General features: G+C 42.4%; 1 protein-coding gene across 1 annotated transcript; it reads left to right on the forward strand.

Annotated features, from left to right (window-relative positions):
• Positions 1–525: 525 nt before the first annotated feature.
• On the forward strand, positions 526–9,077 carry LOC121837108. The gene is made up of 5 exons (XM_042292569.1): positions 526–630; positions 1,831–2,003; positions 3,130–3,188; positions 7,966–8,028; positions 8,938–9,077. Exons 1-5 carry the CDS (start codon positions 526–528, stop codon positions 9,075–9,077), a joined length of 540 nt encoding a protein of 179 aa, XP_042148503.1.
• Positions 9,078–21,957: the final 12,880 nt, after the last annotated feature.

Raw genomic sequence — 21,957 nt, forward strand, 5'->3', positions numbered from 1 at the left:
GGGCGTTGTTTTCTTCTCACTAAAATGATTACCAGGGCATAGTGAATGCATACGACCAAAAGTTTTGTAGTCTTCATTCTTTGCATTTCAGGTTTTGTAACAAAATATCGCTATTTCTATGCGCCAAGCTGCCGGAGGTTAATTGTAAGTCTTTCCAAAATAGGATATACGTCTAAGTTTCATTATAAAATTGACTTCCGCTGAGAATCACTCTCTTTTGTGGACGTTAAATTAAACAATCATATCTAATAGAATTAGAACCGTTTATTTTTAAAGCACACCATTGCAAGATTTTGGATATATTCTCAGAAACCCTGCAGAAAACAGATAATATCATGTTTGTTGAAAGAATGCCATTTATAACCCAGTTGTGAAACATATAGAACATGCGCAATAATGGTACGTTTTGGCTCGTTTATATATTCAGTGTAGAACTTTATAGGCAATTAACCCACGTAAATTAATAGAAAACTCCATTCCAACGTATTTAACAGCCTTTTTTTATTTTTCAGAACTACAACAACCATGCACACAATGAAGTCAATCGTGCTGATGATAAGTTTTTGCTCAACGCTTCTCTTCACTTGCAGCTTCAGCAACGTCGATATTTCGACAACACAATTTTTTAAAGTATGTTCTTACACTATAATGCGCTAAATGTTCTATAAAAATTAGGCAACTGAGTATTCTGCACTTGATAGGCTGTGCGAATTAACACAAGAGCTAACAAATCTGTCCGAGCTAGCCCCCAAGTGTGAGGGGCCAAAATGTATGGTTAAATTATACTGGATACGCCCCAGAAAGCATAAATGATTATTTAGAATCGTATATATCGATTACGTTTTGCAGAACGCTGACATTTAAATATGAGGGGCACTAAACGTTAAGGCAGGATGTGAACGTTTCGGCCCGATAAGTTACCTGATTCAGAGGATAGACGGGTTTTCCTAAATGTTTAGATAAAATGCCACAGTCCTTCATCGGTATCACAGGAATGCACAGACGATGTTAGATGTCGATTGCGTGCGACAGTGCACACTGAAATATCATTGCATAAAACTGGAAGCTAATGCGATCTTCGAGCCGCCATACAAAATGTCCAGCTCTGATATTTTGTTTTCAGAGATGCCGCTTCCCCTAGACTCAAGTGTCTGAAAATTACTTACAAAATTTGCATTACGTTAGGTATCGAACAAAAATTGTCGCATACTGGCTTTGCTGATATTTAAAAATTAAAACAACGCAAGGACACTGACAATAACAAGAAGGCAGACGAACAAGGCACTGACGTACAACGGATGTTTATTCGTAATAGCATCGAGTATAAGTACGCCAAAGTAAAAAAAAAAAAAAATACATGACACAGACGCTACGTGCTCTTTCGGCCACTGGCACGCGCTGTGACTGTGTGTCTAAGAAGCAACATTCTTTATCGAAAAAAAGATAGGGAAGGAGCACTGATACAGCTTTCTCCCAACCTTCTGATTTCCCGTGCTTCAGTGATTTCTCGAGTGAGTTTTCTTTATTCTTTCTAATCACCTCACGCGTGTCGAAGACGAGAGTGCAATGACAGTCCAGACTTCATTTTTAGTTCCAAACGAATCTTTTGCTTCATTAGCGCTGAGATGATTTTCCAAATCGCAATGATTGGTTATTTGAGTGTTTCGCGGGTAAGTAGACGCGCAGGCATTTCTTAGAGTGTAGAACTTTTATATTTGATGTCCTCTTTGCTTTAACCAGGGCGGCGTTCAACCGTCTGGTAAACAACATAGCGATGCACCGCATGCAGTGTGAACAAATTCTAATTCATTGGTTATATGATTTTTTAAGGATATTAAAGAGAGACCAGTCCTGCTGTACCAGTGCTATCACAGCGGAAACACTATTGATCCACCAACATCTACTAACTTTACAATTCTGTTTGATGGCACCAACCCTAGCACAACAAGGGCTGTTTGTACCACGTGGTCTGCAACAAAGGAAACTCCCAACTCTTACGTTACGTGCGTATGTTTGAATTTCTAATTATAAGCAATGATAGCTCTGAAACGTAAGCAAAGCAGTTAATATTAATAATTGTACTATGACGTGTCATTACCCTGATTTCGGAACGCTTCGAGCAACACAAAATGAAATAATTACATTATATAGCAATCACAGAGTCCAAAGCGCTAGTTTGTAATATAAATGGAAAATATTCTTAAAGGCCAGGCAGATGGGAAATGAAGTTCATACGATATGCGTTATGAAATACAAAGTTAATAATAAGGTCAGGTGGTTGAGGTCACTGGAGACGAACCGACGACAAGAACGGTATCGAAAAACGGGTCTCAAACGCAGCTGAACAAATTTTACCGATTCGCCGTGTTTTCTGTATTACTTTCTCTCATAACATTCGACGGTTTTGTACACTTTTATGCGACGACGTCACGCCCACCATATCACAGCCAATGGTAGTATACCAAGACCACAGGTAATAAAACAGGGTCATACAGAAATCAACTTGGACCACAAAGTAGCCAAGCTCAAGACCTTATACACTTGCCAATGTAAATAAAGATTCGACGCGTAATCGAATCGCGCAAGTGTTCCATACCCTACAGAAAAAAAAAAAAAACCAGTATAACTTCAGTTCCATAATCCGGATACTGAAACGTTGTACTGTGTTGGGTGTAGACCTTCCCAGCGACTATCACGCAGTCGAAAATTGCTGAGTTACTTGGCTGTGCACGCGTGCGCGGCGTCTGATATTTCGTGGACGAGAGCTACTGCGCGCTCAGAACGCGCTCCAGATCCCTGTAGAAAAAGATGGCATCACGCCGAAGGCGATTATTGGAAAAGTCTATAGCAATGTACTACATGATGGTTAAAAACTATAAGTACTTTTGCCCCAAACTCAAAGAACGGCCTAGAAGATACGCGTACTAAGCGCGAGTTGTTCTCGGTTACACTTAATAAATTAGAAGTAGTTTTGAGTAAGTCATGCTTATTGGTGGCGAGAGCAAGCCCTATAATTTTGTCAGCAGGAAAATAATTGCGCAATAAAGGCTCAGATAACGATAGCGCAAAACAATAAACACAATGAATAACTTTGACATCAGTACCTCGATATTACTTTTATATTTACAGTGGTTCTCTTGAGGCGTATTATGATCCAACTATCGATCTTGCAGTGCTCACTACATCATGTAAGTAATTTATATGTAAATAATTTCTAGCACTTAACAACTGCTTAGAAAAACGATCCCGGCTGAGTCTCAGTTTTTTTTAACCGCTTGATGTCCATTAAGATTTAGAAATAATTATACTGGTATTCTTAGTAATGCTTCATTTTATAACGAAGAGTCAGGTTGGCCAAGAATTAATTCGCTTCATACTTTATTATTATATTTCTCGAAAGAATTAATGTCTGAGATTGTGATCACACCGCATATATATATTGCAACAAAGTCTTATCGCACAATATATACATTTACAAATGCGTCTCCCATCGCTGTGCTAAAGCATCGCATGAACTATTTAGCGAATATATAAATCGACAGCACTCTTCCGCGAATATTTTCACTACCATATTTAGGTGGAAAATTACGAATTATTCTTAAATTTTGCGAACTACCGAAATATGCACTAAAAACAAAATGTAGCTCGGTACAAGCGGACGCCGATCTTTTCGATCTCATTTTACAGCCAGCCGGTCCCTGTAGATTTGAAGCCCTATTTCTATGCAATTTGGTGTTATTGACACAGAGGTAGATTTTGCAGCAGACTGATAAATATAACGGAACACCTATCTGGGTCACGTGTTTGGTGCCCCTGTAAACCATCTTCTCCCGTGGCTAGTGCCAAACACGAGTCACGTCATCACGTGATGTGCGTCAAGCTACGCCAGATCACAAGACGACACAGTGTCACGTGACTCACCGAATGAAGTCAAGGTGTCGGGTGACCTCAAGGTGTTAACAGCGTAATTGCATCCAAGAGGATTAGGTGTTGAGTTGAGGTGTATCGTGAGGTTGCATTATGTGGCCACGTCGTGTGATTTCAGAGCACGTGATGTGTGTCACGGGACATCCCGATTTGGCCGCCGGATTTTGGGTGACGACGTGACTGACGTTTTCATGCTGCCCAGAATTGTGTATATATCGCAGATGTGTTCGCACCATGAGCGTTTGGACGATAGATTAAAGCGCCTTTTTTTCAGAAAAAGACTGTTAAGCCCATCATGTCTGCCTCTTTAGTAATACCGACAGTTCTTAATGTATTTAATGTCTTATACCTTTGGTTTTAACACATTTTTAAATGAGTGAGTTACGTGTGCCATCTTCAGCACAAACGCGAAGGTTCTTTTTTTTAATGCTATCACGCTTAAAGCTAACTTTGTTTTATAAACTGTGAACGTTTAGTGAATTCCCACATCCATAGAAACACAAAGTGTCTTTGCGGAGCTTATTTTACAAAAATATTATAATGTTCTTGTCCAGTGGTCTCCAAACATTTTGGCTAAGTGGACGGATTGGGAGGGGGGGGGGGGGGGGGGGGAGAGGTCTGGGTCAATATAAATGTGGAAATACCAAATAAATAAACATTAATGAGCGCTTAAATGCTAAAATTCAAACTAGAGAAACAATGAAAAAAAATTAAGGCAGATGATACTATAATTTATTTTTAAATTCAGTATGTCCCTAAATATATACGCTACTACAAAACAGTTGTGACTCAGGAACCTCACTAATATGAGTCGAAGTACATACAAACTTTGGCGTATTCCAACACGGCCAAACACTAATGAAAATGGTAGATCTGATTATGACAATATGCAATAGTTATGACACAGGATACTAGGCACGATAGGCACAAACAAGCACGCACACATATTTTGACATAGGTAGCTACACATACATAAAACAGTGGACTACTAATTGTTATGCTGGTGAAGACAATGTAGAATAAATAATACGGGGAGAGAACCGGTGCGTGGATATAGTTTTCTCTCATTCATTTTTATATCTTCGTTTGCATATTGAAGCGCCTGGCGGCGTCGTTTTCTTTTCAACGTGCGCTTACTTTTGCGTTTGTAGCCGCCACACGAGCGCGCTACTTCTATCCAGTTACTTTTTTCTGCAACGAAGTATCAACCCGCTTAGTTTCCGAGAGAAGGAACGATTAACATATTTTCATTACTTTTTCATGGATTGAGGAGTAACGGTATTTAGTCACTTCTGCATAGGAACGTGTAGAGCAAATGTTAAATTTTTTTGCTTTTCATACTAGGTCGCAACTGTAACTTTCACGGCGAAAAAAAAAATAAGAAACGCAAAAAAAAGAGGAAAAAAGATGCTCATTAAAGCATTAAAACACTAGGCATTATTAACGACACGAAGTATTGGAAGGCGGCTACAGCTTCACAAGAGCGACACATCGAGGTTAACGAGAAAATAATTTTACTTTGAAGTTATTAACGCGCTCCTTCTAAATCTCAGTAACAAGTAACGCACGCAGTTACTTTTTCAGCGAGTAGTGAGTAACGGAACCTTAGTTACTTCTTTCACTCACGTCTTCATGTCTCGTAGCATCCGGCAGCACGCTGCGGGTCACCGTATTAGCGGCGGCATAGGCGGTCCAGCCAGAACGTCGTAGCGGGCTGGATCTGGCCCGCGGGCCGGTGTTTGGAGGCTTCTGTTCGTCAGTTTAAGGTATTTTTAGAAACACAAAATGTAAAATTAAAAACGCCGCGCAGTCGAAATATAAATTCTTGCAGAGTATTTCTGCAAGTTAGAAAGTGGTCGATTGCATTTTCGCCAAAGCCTCCTGTCGTTCGCTTTTGGATGCTTAACAAGCTGGACAGAGGAGAGTACACAGATTTCTTAAACAAATATTGAAAAACGTTTTTATTTCTACAGCTAATGTACGAGATAAATTTCCAGGTTCAGAGCAATTTACGTATAAAATAATGTATACACGAACATAACACAGTGATGAAACAGTTTTTTAATGTAAACTCAAGAGCTTCTGGATTGCAAAGAGGCACATACACTCCGTGCGGGAACTATAGGGGGCGCTTTGAAAAACGCGCGTAGCGCCGCTAGCGGAGGAGCTGGCGTTCGACTGTAAGGCGCATTCAGCAGTCTGCGGCGCCTTTTCGCATGCCAAGCTGTGGCGGCGGAAGCGCGCACGGACGAAACTTTTGCTTTTTGAGCCGATAAGTTGAAGGTGACGTTGCATGAGTGCTGGGGCAGAAGGGCATTTAGCTGTTCTCCACTTCTTATATATTGAGTTTGAGTCGTTATTAGGGGTAATTTCTCTAGTTGCGGCCGAAAAAGGAGTTGGAGCAATTTTCCGCAAAACAAGACGGCCGCCACCTTAATTGCTTTGAGTGGAAAATTTATTTCGCTCGTCGCTGTAAACCTAGGACTGCTGGAACGATGATATTTGGAGGCGAATGAGATGTTGACATGCCAAGTTTCTTTAAAACAGCAGGTGTGAAAGTTATGTTTCTAACGAATAAAGAAACAAAGCTGTACGGGATATCCAATATTGGATCCAAAATGTTGTGTTATAGCGGGCTGTGCAAAGTGCAGGTTTGGGCAGACAGGTGCTTGGACTTGACCGTAACATGACACAGCACTCATTATAGAAAAAAAAAGTGCCATAGGGAAACAAGGTGAAAATTCGGTTTGGGCGGCGTAACTCAATGGGAACCGGTTTTGACCATGAAAAGGCTGTCAAGAGAATACCACTGGTCGGGGGAGGGGAGACTTTATAGGTAGGAAGGGACTAGTGGACTGTACTTCCAATTGAAACAACTTTACGAAAGGTGGTTCCAAAGCCGAGGAAACAAAGTTGTCGGCCAATACACGGTTTGGCCGCCAAGGGATTTTGCGGTCAGCTGTTGTGTAATAACCTGTTGTGCGAGGTGCTGATTTTCGGCGCACAGGTACTTTGACATGACCGTCACTTGGCACAACACTTATTATAACAAAAAGAGTGGGCATAGCGAAACCAGGTGGAAATTTAGTTTGGGCGGCGTAACTAAATGGGAACTGGCTTTGACCGTCAAAGGCTGTCAGATAATACCACTCATCGTGGGAGGTGCACACTTTACAGGTAGGAAGGGACCAGTGCATGGTACTTCCAGTTTGAACCACTTTGCGATAGGTGGCTCTAAAGCCGAGAAAAAAAATATTGTTGTCTACAGAACTCGGAGTGTCAACGTTTCCACATCCAAAAAGAGGCTGATCAAGAAAAAAAGCGCACCACATAAACTTCCATGCTCAAACGTCGATTCTCCAGTGATTCCGAGTTTCATTGTTGTTTTCTTTAGATTTATACTTGTCGCTTTTTTTTACCGTTCGAATCTTTCCTCATGAAGTAGAGATTGCTTGCCTTACGTGTCCGGAAATATCATCGACACGTACGATGGGGACGAAACTTCTTTGGAGGGCATTCCTCAAACGAAATTGGCACTGCATACCCGCGAGTGTGGGATGACATTTCAGTTCGTCCCATCGGCGCTGACACATGTAGGCATTACTGGTACAAAAACAAACGCAGAGCGCAAAGCGGCAGTGTAGAATATGTCAGTCATGCCGGCACAGTGGCAGACATGATCGGGAGACCAAAGTTCTCGCGTCGTACGGCACGGCTTCATTTTTGTCGCTGTCCCACAAATCATCGGCGAGGTGAAAAACTGTGGAACTTTTTCTCCACGAGATACGACGCATAAATATTCGAGCACTTAATGACGCAGCACAGGCTGCGTCATTAAGCTGCTGTGAACCCAGCGCAACCGCACCACTCCGACTTCAATGCGTACCAACGTACGCGGCGTGGTTTCGGTGTCGTTTTCTCTGGGGTTCTCACTGCCTACCTTCCGTACCGGCCGCGCGGCGGCGCGCCAGTCGCGTCGCACGGAGTGTATAGCTGAATTTGTTGTTTTTGAATAACATGCATCTTTTTTAATTACAGCTATTGAAGAATTCTTTACTGTTCAGGAACCATTTGTGGGCAAAACCCTCTACGTTAGAATCGGTAAGATTGGGACGAGCTCTTGTTTGCACGAGAAGTAAATTGAAGGTTACATAAAGAAAACTATTTGCCCCCGAGAAGTTGTATTATTACCTCTCTGATACTCTATGAAAAAATTAAAACCTTTGAAGAAACGATGTTTGTACTTCATATAAATTGTCCACATAGCCAAATAGCCAGAGGTCCGTCAGGCCTTTGCGTATCCTCCCCCTGATCAATATTGGGAGAGGGAGGCTCAACTTCTAGCTAAGTTTCGTAATCTGATTCTCAATTTGTTCATGAGCATCAAACTGATATCCAAGCTTTAAGCTTTGAACGATTGATCAGCTATATGTAAACAATGTATGTAAACAGGATGTCATGCATTGGAAACACCATTTCTCAGACGGTAATCCGAGAAGTCGTCTAAACTTTATTTATGAGCCCTAAGTTCCGGGTATCACACCATACTGAAAGCTATATTCTGGCATGACATCACCTGAATGTTACGACTTATTCTAGATATATCTTCAGAAACCATTCGCATAAGGTCGATTATGTTGAAACTTGTATTATGGTATTTAAAATCCTAACAACCTAAAAGGAAAGATTCGGTTTTTTCAGTTCACTTGTACTAATAAGCTCTTGGTCCAGTCCGTGCGATTCACATACTGTAAACGGTTCTTACCTAGTAAGCAACAAGTAGTTTCGGGAATGTTTTCATTTGTATAGAACGCCATGTGTTCTACTAAATTATTTCACTCGGAGAAAAATGTGCGAACACTTTCACTTTTACAATAATTAACTTTATATTCCGTTGTAAGGTATGTTTTTTTTTTTATTTAGGACCCCAGGAAATACTAGTCAGGTACTGTGTAAGATTAAGTGCAGAAGGATTATTTTATACTAGCATACATGTTTTCAATATTGCAGAAGATGTCGCCAAGAACGAAACTGTGGTCTACAAAATATACGATACTGATTTTGAATGCACGAACGCCAAGAAACTCTTAAAGAAAGTGTGTCCAGACCCTTGCGACATGGAGCTGACACGAGAAATCTCAAACATTTGAAACTGGAATCAGTTTAAAAATACCTTGTGCTCCTCTTGTGCATTTTCATTTCGAAAATTAGTCAGGATTATTTTCTACATCTAGCCTAGAAACCTTCAATGCACACATGACACGTGATGCACCTTATACCTTTTTCATTCGATCTTTTTTTAGATAAAATATATTTTAATAAAAACTATTGCACTTCTTTCCCGCCTCTTGATTCTACATGTATTCTCGGAAAGTTTGGTGATTTTATTTGTTTTTACCTGCCACCAAATTAAGAGTCAACCATAGGAAAGACAGAAGCACTGGGCGCCGCTAACACGCGCAAGTAAATACTTAATTATAAATTATAAGCATAAGATACCAACTGCATCCCCATTTGATAATTGAAAAATGGCGTAAACGACGCACTGGAAAAGTTCCCCGAGCCATTTTAATATTTCGTGTTGTTTTGTTGCCGTAGGAATATACTTATTATTTCATATCTGACAGCATGCGACATCGAAAATACAAGTGATGGAAATTCAATCTTAAAATCGAAGCCCTCTAGAAAAACTAATTTTGCTAAGCGCTTCTTTTTATAAGGTGTGGTATGAATTGATTCTTGTCTTCTTCCATGAGGTCCAAAAGAAGGACGATATTTAAAAGGCGAAACTTGGAGAGTACAGTCACTCCAGTCTAGGTAGCACGCCAAAGAAACGTACAACTTGGCACAAGCTTAATATTTCTATGGGTCCTAACTTGGGCTTAATACGGTTTTGCTTCACTGCGTTAGTAAGTGTCAGAGCTTTTTTTTTGCGTTTCTATGATTTTTTTTTGGCTTGCCACATGGATTCCTAAGTGCCCAACTTAAGCCAGCGATGAAACATGTGAACCGAAAAACCAGCAGTGAAACTTAAATTGGTTACTTATTTTAGCTTATTTAAGCCCAAACATGCCAGATGACAGTCACATTACCCGCAGTAAAACCGAACTTTGGCACCTGTTTGGCGAATTAAGGCCAAGATTCTCGCCAAATGCCGAATTTGCCTCTACCTCAGCTTTGGGTTTTTAAAGCCCGAAATTCCCGCACAAAATCCAAATTTGGCTTAAAGAACTGTGCTACGCTTCGAAGGTTACCCTCGACAATATTTGTTTGAAGATGATATAATGAGCTAGTAGACTACAAACACCGAAAAATGAAAGGAGTATTAAAGAAACACAATAAAACGTGTCACTGAGACATGAGGTGCTAGTTAGGACGTGCCCTCGCACTTCCTACTCGCCTTCGCACATTAAGCTTTCTGTGTATGGTTTGCGCGTTAACTCTTTTCCCCTCAATACGCACAAAAAGAATTTTTTAACGCTTACGTTTCTCAGATTTTGGAAAAGATGCTTCTAAAATAAATTCAATAAAGCTAGACGAAGAAATTCCGAATATCATGAGAGGTGAAAGTGCATTTTGAGTGGGCAATCTGGCAAACACATTTAGATGTTGCAAATAAAGACTGGCGAAGCGGCAGTGAACGGCTCACCCCCCCCCCCCCCCCCCCCCCCTAAAGCTATCCTCTCCAGATTCATTGACGTGAAGGTACATCAGCAAGCTGTTTTAATGACTTCGTTACTCTTATTCCTGGTATTTTGAACGTGCCACTTCACAATTCTTTTGGCTACAATAGTCTTTTTTAAAACGACGTCGGGCATTGACCTCTATTGATGTTGTTGGATGGAGGTGTTTAAATAAACATGGCCATCTGCGTAATAACGCTTGTGTAGCATTCTTTTTCCAAAGTTACAGTCGCCGGCCATATGAGCTCCCCCGACCGAACGCCGACCGGATCCGCAAAAATCCCGCACGCGGCGCGTCGAGCGTTGCCGCATTTTGGGAGCCGGGCTATTAGGACCAAACCATTCCGTTATCAAAAGGGTGGACGCATAACTTTTATCGGGATTCGAGCCTTTCGATGTGTGAATCACGAAAACATGGCCCATTAGAATCGCCGTCTTGGGGTGTTGGCCCCAAGTGTTCGGAGATTATATTATAACTGCTGATAAACTGGTACTTGCTTTAGGCGTAGATGAAGCAGCAGTGTTCAATCGATGCTCACAAATGTAAAACCCTATGTTTGATATGATATTAGGCATGACAACAATGATCCCTTGGCAAGCGAGAAGTGGCCGATCAGGAAGCCATCTGCAAAATCATCGTGTAGAGAGTCACCCTCACCGAAGCGACCCGCTACTTAGCGCAGAACAATAGTCTCCTCGATAAAACGCGTTCATGAAAAGTGCCTGAATCTTTATTCTGCTTCGACACAAATCGTTTTTTTTTGTTATCTATAGCATACCCTGATAGATTAAATAAGTTACTTCAAAATCGCTTGTCATTGTCTAGTCTAGGTTTAAGAAGATTGTATGAAAAGGGGAGGGGGGGTGTGCGTAGGACTATTCTTCGGGTAGAAACTCTCTAAAATGGCAAACCAGTTTCGTAAATAAAAAAAAAAGTAGCATATAACACGTCAGAGATATTATGCAGTGAAGAATTTCGATAAGCCGTCTGCGTTTACCTACAACCGGAAGCGGGATTGTAATCGGCCGCGCTTCAGATTCACGCTCCAAAACGCGGAATGCTATTAAACTTCCTCCGTCCACCCCTTTGATAACGGAATGCTTTGGTTCCAATAGCCCGGCTCCCAGAACGCGGCAACGCTCGACGCGCCGCATGCGGGATTTTCGCTGCTCCGGTCGGCGTTCGGCCGGGGGAGCTCATATGGCCGGCGACTGTACATATGATGAGAGGCTTGGAGAGGCGTTTAGTGTATACCTCGGTGGCTAATGTTTTGATGTCTTGTTTTCAAGGTAGTTTAAGCATGTTATCCATTATCTATAAAACTTATAAATTGGCTCTAACTTAAAAAGGAGCAAAGCCTAAAGTAACCACCATATTGATAAATATTGTTTTCTAAAAATAGGCAGTTTCATCGTGGCTGACGTGTCACTGTAACTTCACGTGATCTGGCGTCACGTTACGTTAGATGACGTAGCGTTTCACGCACGCGACAGTCAAGCATAAAGTTTGAGTTTGCTTTTGTAAGTATTTGAGTTTGCATTATTACTCGTTCAAATAACTTTATACGTCACTTCTACATATTGCACTTTTATATCTTGAGAGCTCTTAAATTTGTGTAACTTATATCTACTCATATTTTTTTAGTTTGAGAGAAGTATTGAGTATAAAGATAATTTCATCACTTCAATAATAAATAGGGGCTGGCGCGACCCATATTTTGGTTAAGAAGCTGACGCGAGAATTAAATGTGAGCTTTATATAAAACACCAATCGTTTCACCGATTTTTTATCGTTGCGCCTTTAAGAATGCATTATCACTAATTGGGGGTCGCCATAAAGTCGCATTATAGCGATGCGTACTTCTTACTTCAAGTGCACTTTTAAGATGGTTTGTATTAGTGTGAGATACCGAAGTATTTTTCAGAAAGAAATCAAATAGTTCGCACACATCAAATTGTGAATGATTCATTGCCCTTTATTTTTGTGGGCGATACAAATGCGATATGACTTATTTTGGTTCTACCGATTGCTGTAGCGGATCATACATGATTACCTTTTGTAGAATAAAACGATTTATAATAACAAATAATTTTGACATATATTCTGTGCGAAGAAATAACTCACCTAAATACACTAAAGTGGTCAAATTGCGGTCACGCTTTTCCTGTTATGGTGCGGAATATATCCTGCGATTAAAAAATATAAAGAAAACTTACTCGTAATATCACCCAAACCTAATATTGCCTTTCTGCGAACTTCGCTTGGTCTATACCGCATCTAGACCTGTTTGACGAGTAGTAATGATACGAGTACTGGGCCCTAGACTTACTAAAGCGTTTCTGCGTGGGATGGGTGTAATGATCACTTGGGTATTGCTGTTCAATGTTACTTTGGTGCTGTGCAACATCTGAACACGTCTTTTAGAAAATGACTACAACCCTGCATACCAAAGAAACAATCATTCTCTTGATTGTCTCGTATTGATTCTTTTTTTTTAATATCCCTGCCACCCCAAGAAGACAAATAACCCAACTTAAAAATTCTACAAAATACGTCCATTTCATATTTGACTACGTTACTTTAACTTGGGTATTTCGCAAGAAACCCCTATTGAATAAAATAAGCGCTAGGAATTTCTGTCACAACAGGTTTTTGCCAATGATAGACATTTCTGCAAGCATAGGCAGAATATGTATTTTCAATAATGAAGATAATACAATAAAAAATCAATGTAATACCAAGAGAGCGCAGAACATGGAGCACAAACAGCTACCCGCTCTCAGTGAAGATTCGTGTGCTCGATGATGTTACTGAGACGAACGGATGTTAACAGCAGTTTTTGGGAAGGAATTTTTATTCATAGAACGTAAACAAATTCAGTGTTCATCTAGTTTAGCTGTATTTCGACTAAAAGTATGGTCTTGGACCCTCATCGCTTAAGTTAAGTGGTGATGTTCAATTCAGGGGCGGGAAAGTTGTGTTCCGGGTAACCCATTTTTAACCCATCTTGATAAAATTTAGCATAGTAAGCCCATGTCTTTTACTATCAGGTCAGGTGAGGGTCAAGTAGCAATCATTGAAAAGATCGGCAAACCTTTTAGCTCACATTTCCCCAAGCCCTGGGAGAATAATTCATTTACATTTCAAAATACAGCTGAAGAGTATTTTGATAGTTTTCAAAACGGGCATTACATTTTACTTCCCAACGCTAAAAACCTTTCATTCGCGCAGTCCTATATACAGTCACTTTTATTGGGGAAGTGGCCTAGTGAGCTAGCGCACACCAGCTCGAAGCACGTGGAGCGAAAGCTCGCGCTGTAGAACCCATGATCCAGGGCTCAATAGCAACCTTTGCCTGTTTCCATCTGGATGAGCATCGCACCGGCGTGCGGTCGTGTATCACTACTGCGTGATGCAAGTTAAAGACCCCAGGCTAGCGGTTGTACCGCACTGGCTAAATTGCTCATCTACAGCGAGTGACTCGTCGGAACTTTGAAATGGCTGGCGAACTGCACGCAGTATAGATATCGACACAACCCCAAATATTATTATTATTAACTTATATTTCGTTTTCAAGGATCTTAAAAAATTCTACCGATACGAGTGCGACCAAAACGAAAGCACAATTAAAGCATCAACTGTGATCAACTGTACGCTTCTCGTGGATAGGACCGACCCTAACCCTGCAAGTGTCTCCGGTTATGAATGGACGGTGACAAAGGAAACTCCGTTTTCGTATAAAGGGCACGCATAAAAATGTTTGTTTTTATGGTTTGAGCTTAGAAAGCCTGTTTCAAATATTAGTGATGGGGCAAAACTCCGGCGGTTCGGTTTGGCCTGTTTCGGAACGTTCTAAAACTTCTTGGACGAAATTTCAATTGTTTCCAAGGTTGAGCAGTTTTGGCGCTATCTAGTAAACATGGCGTTGTTCGTTTTGGTTTTGTGGGCGTTGTGAGTGTTTAAAGACTCTAAACTTCGACACAGACAGAAATGCGATCTGTTTTTAGATAGTAGGTTGCCCGCGGTGTGTGGGGGATGTTGGTAGATCCTGCGATCCCATGCTGTAGCTTGCGCGCGGGCCCGTCGACCCATTGGGCGCGTTCTTGGTGCGTTCTCGAAGTGCTTGTGCGTAGCTTGTGCGTTTCCAAGTGTCAGAAGTCTCGGTGGAGTATGTAGGCCTCCGGAATATTTCTGCTCGAATAACGGTTGACTGATCAATGATTTCATTTCCATTCCGTAAACACGCAGCCAGTGGTCTTCAACGGATCATTCTGTGTAAAAGGCGCCCAACTGATGCACAGGCAATAAACGTCTTAGGGTAAGCAATAGAATTAGTATATTTCTGGAGTGTTAGGAATGAGTTACATAGCCACTGCAACAGATAGTGAGGGGAAAGGAAGCAAACCTCTTTAATCTGTACTGTGCAAAAAGCTTTAGCTTCGCGAAGGTCTTTCACTGCCATTTGTTTGTACGCTTGGAAACGTTTTTTAAGTTCGTTGGAACCAACCGTAACTTAATCAACAATGTTTATTTATTATAAACATGATACACGTATACAGTACAGGAGGTTTTGGAAAGCACGTGCACATATTCTGGATTGCATAACAGATTTCGGAGATCTTCTGACACTTCCAAAATCAACTGTGCTGTGTCAACGTCAACCGCAACGTTCCCGGCTCTAGGAACGAACGCCTTACTTGTCATCGAGCTATTGATGCGATGAAAATGAGCGTTGCGATTTGTGATAATCGATTTCACCTACCTGTCCGTTTTGTTTTGGTCACGTGACGGCTATGGAAGAAGTGAAATCGAAACTATTTTGACCAACGACTGGTTTGCTTTCGTTGTTTTTGTTTAGTCGGAGAAAATCTGGCAACAACGCCAGTTCAACATGGTGCCGGTATCGTTTGGTCTGACGGGACGCAAAAAGCTCCGCGGTTTGCGAGCACATGTAGCGAAGTCGTGACCGTAGAAGTGCCCCTGTGATGTTCCCGGAAGACTTAAAGTATTATTCGTAAACGTCGTGTGTGCTTTGAAAGCGAAGGGAGTCACAGGGTCCACGACTGCGCAACCACAAGCCAACGTTCACGACAGCACTGCGTTGACTTCGGCGATCTCCTTCTGTTTGGTGCAACACGACGATGCCACAAAGAGCTGAAACGTTCGTGGTGTGTGGTGCGGTGCCTCCCCCCCTTGGAGATAGAAACCTACACTAACACCGAGCGCGAATTGGTTGTTGTGGGGTTGAGGTTCAGCGGGTTCAGTCCCGTCGTCGTCAGCTGATTTGGTCCAGCTGGTCCAGTACACAGCGAGCGTCTTTAAAAGTAGATCTTCCTTCGTTCTGCTTCCAAATATAGACAATTCCCGACGCATACCGTGGCTAAGAAGCTGCGGGAGTTTATAAACATTTTGTTTATAAACATCTTGTTCAAAACATTTTGTTTATAAACAAATTTTTTACAAACAAAACGCGCATGCATGCGGGATAATTTGTGGGCAAAATGTGCGGCGAACGAAAGATGTGCGGAATGCCCATTACATTCGTATGCCATCAGCTGAGTCAAGGGCACTGGATTTCTATTTAAGACAACAAATAAAAGAGCAGAGTTAGGCCTTACTGTGCTTTCCCCCGCACGAGGGTCCCCACAGAGAAGCACATCGTAGTTGTCTTGGAAACGCATCAAGGCAATAAAAGACCCTAGCAGGGCTGCCGCCACCCGAACGTAGAAATGGTCCACAGAAACTAAAAATTAAGACAGGCAAATATCAGCGTACGGCTATGCCCGTCAGTTATTCTTGAAGCACAAAGTTTATATGAACCCAGCGATAAGAATTAATGCTGTTATCTTTTGCCGTTTCCATCAAGGTATATGTACAGATGGTAGCGAAACTTGGGCCAAAACACGGTACAAAACAAATTGCCAGCGACATCAACCAGGAGGGTCACGTGGTTACGGTGCGTCTGAAGCGCGACTAGGAGACGTTATGGCAAACTATATACAAATAAAATAACTTTAATTTAAATTGTACTAAATTGTATTTTAAATTTTGTATGTTGTTATTAGTGGTCTTAAATAAGGTTTATCGCGCTCGAGAAAGCTAAAATAGCTTCTATTACTACTAATATTCTAACTTGCTCTTAGCGCCCTCTGTACTGCACAAGCAACAAGGCTGGCTTTTAATAGCGATAAATTGCAGAGGCATCGTGCTGCGCGAAGAGGCAGGTTTTTGTTGTCCGTCTGCTTGCTTCTTTTAGGTCTCCACGTGCTTTTTGAATCGTTCTACCGTCACTTCAAATAGTTTGAAAAGTTTCGTTCGCTCAGCGTGATTACGCAAGTTACGTGCGCAGGAGCGTAATATCAGCGTGATATAGGAACAGTCACCTTCGTGCGGTTGGACGCTGCTGCGTCCGAAGGGCTCAACGTCCTTCGTGACAATGAGCTCAACACGTTATGCAACGAGGCGTTGCTCCGTGGAAGAATGCCGAAGTGACAACCGCACGGCTGGCGTCTCGCTGCACCGGTTTCCTGTCGACACTCGAAGGTGACATTTTGTTCCTGTCAGTGAGGTGCCTGCTGTGTTGTGTTAAGTGATGCCATGCCCCCTTTGTAAAATGTTCTCTTAACTGTTGTTAGTTTTCGCTGACTTTGCAGCGTTGTTTGCGCTCATTACGAAAGCGCCCAGGATATTTGAATTTACCTGAACCGGTTTGCCCCTCAGGAGTATGGGGTCATACTCATCGACGCTCTAATCAAGGATGCAACACGACATAGATACATTTAAAAGCCTCTGTACTAAAGGTTCATGTTTATCTTTTTGGCGTTCATACAGAGTTTCGCTCACTAATCTGTGAACGTCCTCGCTCCGATTTGCTTTGGTGTGTGCACATATTGGCTACATTTGCTCTTTGCAAGTACGCAAGACACTTAGATAGCACTGCGCTTCATCCGCAGGCGTGAAGCATGGGTTCGGTTCTCCAACAACCGGGGCCTACAGGGGAAGACTCCATGGCAGCTACGAAACATGGTTGTTTGCTGTTTACATTTCAAGGAGTCAGCTTTCCTGCGGCCTGGATACCTACGCCACAATGCAGTGAATGAAGTGAATAAAATGTTAGTGCAACATTGGACTTGCATTAGAGTTACTGTTGTGTATCTTCAACGCTAACACACTCGAGAAACGTTACTGTTAGTCACTTTGTTTGTGAGGTCAGTCACCTTAAAGCCGCTCCCACATTTCTGAAAAGCTGAAGAAAAAAGAAAAAGTAGTTCTGTGGGATGAAAAAAAATTATTCTCGTAGTGAGCTGCCTAAAAACGGCGGATGCATACAAAAATTAAATTATTTTCGCGCAGATTTAAGAGTCCAAACGGGTGGTGTAAATTCAACATAAAAAAACCGAGACTGCAGGCAAGAAGGACAACACACTAAAAGAAGTCAAACATAGCTTGGCACAGCTTTGTTTCAGATTTTTTAGTACCAGAAAGCTTTGTTTGAGACTTTTTTAGAAATCGGGATTGCAGGCAAAAAGGACGATCGTCCTTTTTGCCTGCAGTCTCGGTTTCGTGTTATATTTAATTTTCGCGCCAAACAATACATCAGAGTGACGTCACGTTTTTTTTTTCTTGTTTTTTTTTTTGCGGAAGTGACGTCATTTCCTGTTTATTTTTTGTTCCGCCGGAAATGCTATCACGACACATAGATGGCGCTAGCGAAGCCCCATGAGCCGCCATTTTTTCGACACGTGGGGTTCTATGGAAGCTTCGCTACCATATGTACATATACCTTGGTTTCCACCAGGAAAAGGCAGAAACAAAGCCATTTGCGTGCTGCCATCTGGTGTACGGCAAATGCAACATTAGACACGAAACTCGGCGCGCGTACGTTTGAAATAGACGTTCATGCGATATAACTTAAACGTCACTCAGCTAGCTAGAAGTTGTGATGTTCTATATTGGGAATATTGCATCAAACCTACGTATGAACATGGGACCTCACCCATGGTTCAAGTTTCTAAAATCGAGTTGCGCAGGGTCGACTTCTAAAATATGTTAGTTTGATGGTAGTTCGTGGCGAACAAATAATGATGGCGCGCTGGGCGGATAAGCTAGCATCTTGATTAAGATGGCAACAGTAGGGCTGAAGCTTAGAGCTCCGATTGAATATCGTTACAGACACCTGCCCGTCTTTTTCTTTGAAACATTAATAAGTGGACCTTATCATTGTATTCATGAATAGGAATGCCGAGGATTATAACTTCGTGCGCCTTCGTCAGTTAGTGTTCGACTGTCTTACTCTCGCTCTCCTGCAGTCCTTTCAGTTTCAATCTCGCTGGTACATCCGCGTTAGCAGCCTCCTCGGGTCTGAGCTTCAGGGCATGCACGCCGTTCTTGTTCTCGGCAGCACTTGGATACAACATAATGATAAAATCCGCTAAAGAGTTTAAGTTTTTCCTAAATATTCTTACCAAAAATTAACTACCAATCCCCAAACTTTTATTATGCAACCAAACGTAGAGCTAGCAGTCCGGACCGGAGGCCAAAGCTTCAAAGCTTGCCCTAACTTGATTCAAAAGTTACGAGCGATTTTCGAAAAATCTTTACTAATGAAGACGACTGACGAATCCTCGAATACATGGAGCCGAAAGGCGTCCTCAATAGAAATTTTGCGTAGATTTTTTTTTTTTTAGTTGCGAAAAAATAAACGACCAGCAAGAACACTCTAAGCATTTTTCGGGATACGCTGTACTTTTGCTTTAAACATATTTTCTTGAACTGCCACCTTAATTGGGGACCTCCAGTCAAGGCGCCGACGCGCGGATCCCCAGTTAGTGGATCCATAGCCTAGACTTGTGCCTATCTGAAATACTCTACTGACGATACTGTGTTTAAAATACTCTTTGGCGTATCTTGGTATCTTTCAAATACTTTTGATCTAGAGTATTTGATAATCTATTTAATTACATTTCTGAGTATATTTTGCTCATTATCTGAAATGCATTTTTGACATTCCGCCATTTTCCGACTTTCTCGGTAAGAAGTGGCGTGTGCGTCGCACGAGTAAACGTGAACAATCTTTCGAGCAACCAAATCCTGTTGCTAGCTCCAATTAGTTACGGTGACTTTGAATCAAGCTCGTGAAAACATCTCTTTTTTCCCGAATGTGATTAATATTTCAGCCCAAAGTTCGAACGTTACAGACAGCGTCGCGAACACTGTCTGTGAGCGAACATTGATAACCAGAGAAGAGGACAGGAAACGGACAACGAGCTGGATGACCTCTCAAAATGCCAACAAAGCGTCCCCAAACATTGAGTGCCTTTCTGAACACCTACTGGAAGAAGGTGAAACTACTGCCGTAGCTATTATGTGGGTTCTCTTTGTAATCTATTCACCACTCATTTCCGTCTCCCAAGTTCGCTTATGATTGTAGCTAAACAATCCGTCTAAGGTGCGCCGTAGGACGTGATATTCAGTGATGTCACTATTGGCGAGGAGCTCTGACAGGTTTCTTGCCCCCACACCTCGGTGTATACCTAACACAAGGCCTTTGCACATGCCCACAGGCCTTGTGGGCATGTTCATGTCATCTTCTTTAATAGAGCGCGGGATACAGTGTAATTGTAAAACACTAACAATAAACGAAGTCCGTGTTCGAACTTCGAATCCGCCGAACTCCGTGTTCGAACTTCGAATCCAGCCGAACGCTGACGCCGCGTTTGGTTATGGATCAGCCGAGCGCTGAGTCATTGTATTCCTTGTCCCCATCCGCATAGTCCTAATGTTAACCACTTGGGGAGCCACGGTCTGATCTACTCCCCTTCTTGGTGTCCCAGAAATTTTTTGTAACACTATCAGTGGTAGTGCCACGCTTGTTTGCAGAGCGAGCGCGTGGCCGAATGGTTACCGCGCTTGGCTCTCGCGCGGAAGCTCCGGGTTTGATTCCAGGGAGCCGGACTCTTCTTTTATTTAATCTCTCAACTTGATATTCACATTACTTTGAAAACCTTGTCGTCTTATCGAGCTACGAATTTTCTACGCGCCGAACATTCTAAGCAGAAAGTTCCAGAAACCCACGCGGGTACAAAAGGTGCTCCGAGTAGTAGTCCTTAGCTCCAGCGCACGATCTTGCTGTTTCGCCAACATAGACGCCACCCTTTCTCTATTTTGTTTTGGGTATAAATTCGCCCCATTAAACGTTGAGTTTATTCAGTTATTCGCCGCCTCATCATTTGTCATTCGTGATAATATCCTGCTCCTTATAGTTGGACTGCATAAAACAGCCCTACGATACTTTTTCCCCTGTTTTGTCTTGTTGCGTGTCCATTCGGGTAAACCAGGTTTGCGCAACTGTATAATCGTCGCGGGTCTGACGTCGATGAAAATTACACAATGCGGAAGTATCTTTAAAAGTAATTGAAATACATTTTTAAGTATTTGTCCACTACTCGAAATACTTTACAGTGAAAGTAACTTGAGTAGTATTTTGAATAATTTATGAAGCAGGTATTTAGTAACTTAAACTTAAATACTTCTATCGAGTATTTTGTCCAACACTGGTTCATACTCAGGCCGAGGTGCCCGCAGTCTGACGACGGCATGTCGGAAGATCCTCATGTGGTCGAAGTATTCGTGAGCCCTTCGCTCGAGCACGTTAAATTTCCTTTGTTGGTTTGGCAAAGGAAACACTAAAAAGTTACTCACTTGTCCTGGACAACCTCTCACATGTGCCCGTGTTGAATATGAAATAATCAAACAAAACTACAGCAGCTTCACACACGCGCGCTTAAGTTCAACTGCCCGCATGTCAGGCTGATGCTTTTTATTGTTGAACTGAAAATATTTTTTTCATTGTATAGTGCAGGGGTGGCCAGGCTGGCCTGGCCTAAGAGCCGCAAACAAAACCACGGAACTTCTAAGAGCCGCAAGGGGGGGGGGGGGAGGGGGGGAGCAAACGACTGTTGTTCAGAGTCTGACTGTACGTATGGGGGCACAAGGCTGTACGACTGTACGTATGGGAGTACAAGGCTGCCAAACTGCAAGCTGCAATGTGCTTTATTCTGAAATCTTTTTTTTTTCCTGGGGAAACGCAGAAAGGGGCGAAGGGGGGGGGGGGCGGGGGGGGGGGGGGGGGGGGGGGGGGGGGGGGGGGGGGGGGGGGGGGGGGGGTCCCCCTTACTAGGAATCCGCGAGCCGCACTTGGACCAGCAAAGAGTGGCATGCGGGCTCGCGAGCCGCGGTTCGGCCACCCCTGGACTGTAGTGTGTTTCCTACTTAAAATTAGCAGGGCGTAGATTAGTTTTCAAGTTAACACCTCTAAGCCTCTAAGAGTAAAAGGTTTTGATTATG

Source organism: Ixodes scapularis, unplaced genomic scaffold, assembly GCF_016920785.2.
Source record: "Ixodes scapularis isolate PalLabHiFi unplaced genomic scaffold, ASM1692078v2 PGA_scaffold0__279_contigs__length_252992795, whole genome shotgun sequence".
NCBI lineage: Eukaryota > Metazoa > Arthropoda > Arachnida > Ixodida > Ixodidae > Ixodes > Ixodes scapularis.

Bases quoted from the DNA above. Each gene is read 5' to 3' on its own strand.
- LOC121837108 (XM_042292569.1), top strand. From the start codon at position 526: ATGCACACAATGAAGTCAATCGTGCTGATGATAAGTTTTTGCTCAACG. The intron at 631-1,830 runs GTATGTTCTTAC...TGATTTTTTAAG, and splicing joins CGACAACACAATTTTTTAAA to GATATTAAAGAGAGACCAGT. The intron at 8,029-8,937 runs GTAAGATTGGGA...TCAATATTGCAG, and splicing joins AACCCTCTACGTTAGAATCG to AAGATGTCGCCAAGAACGAA.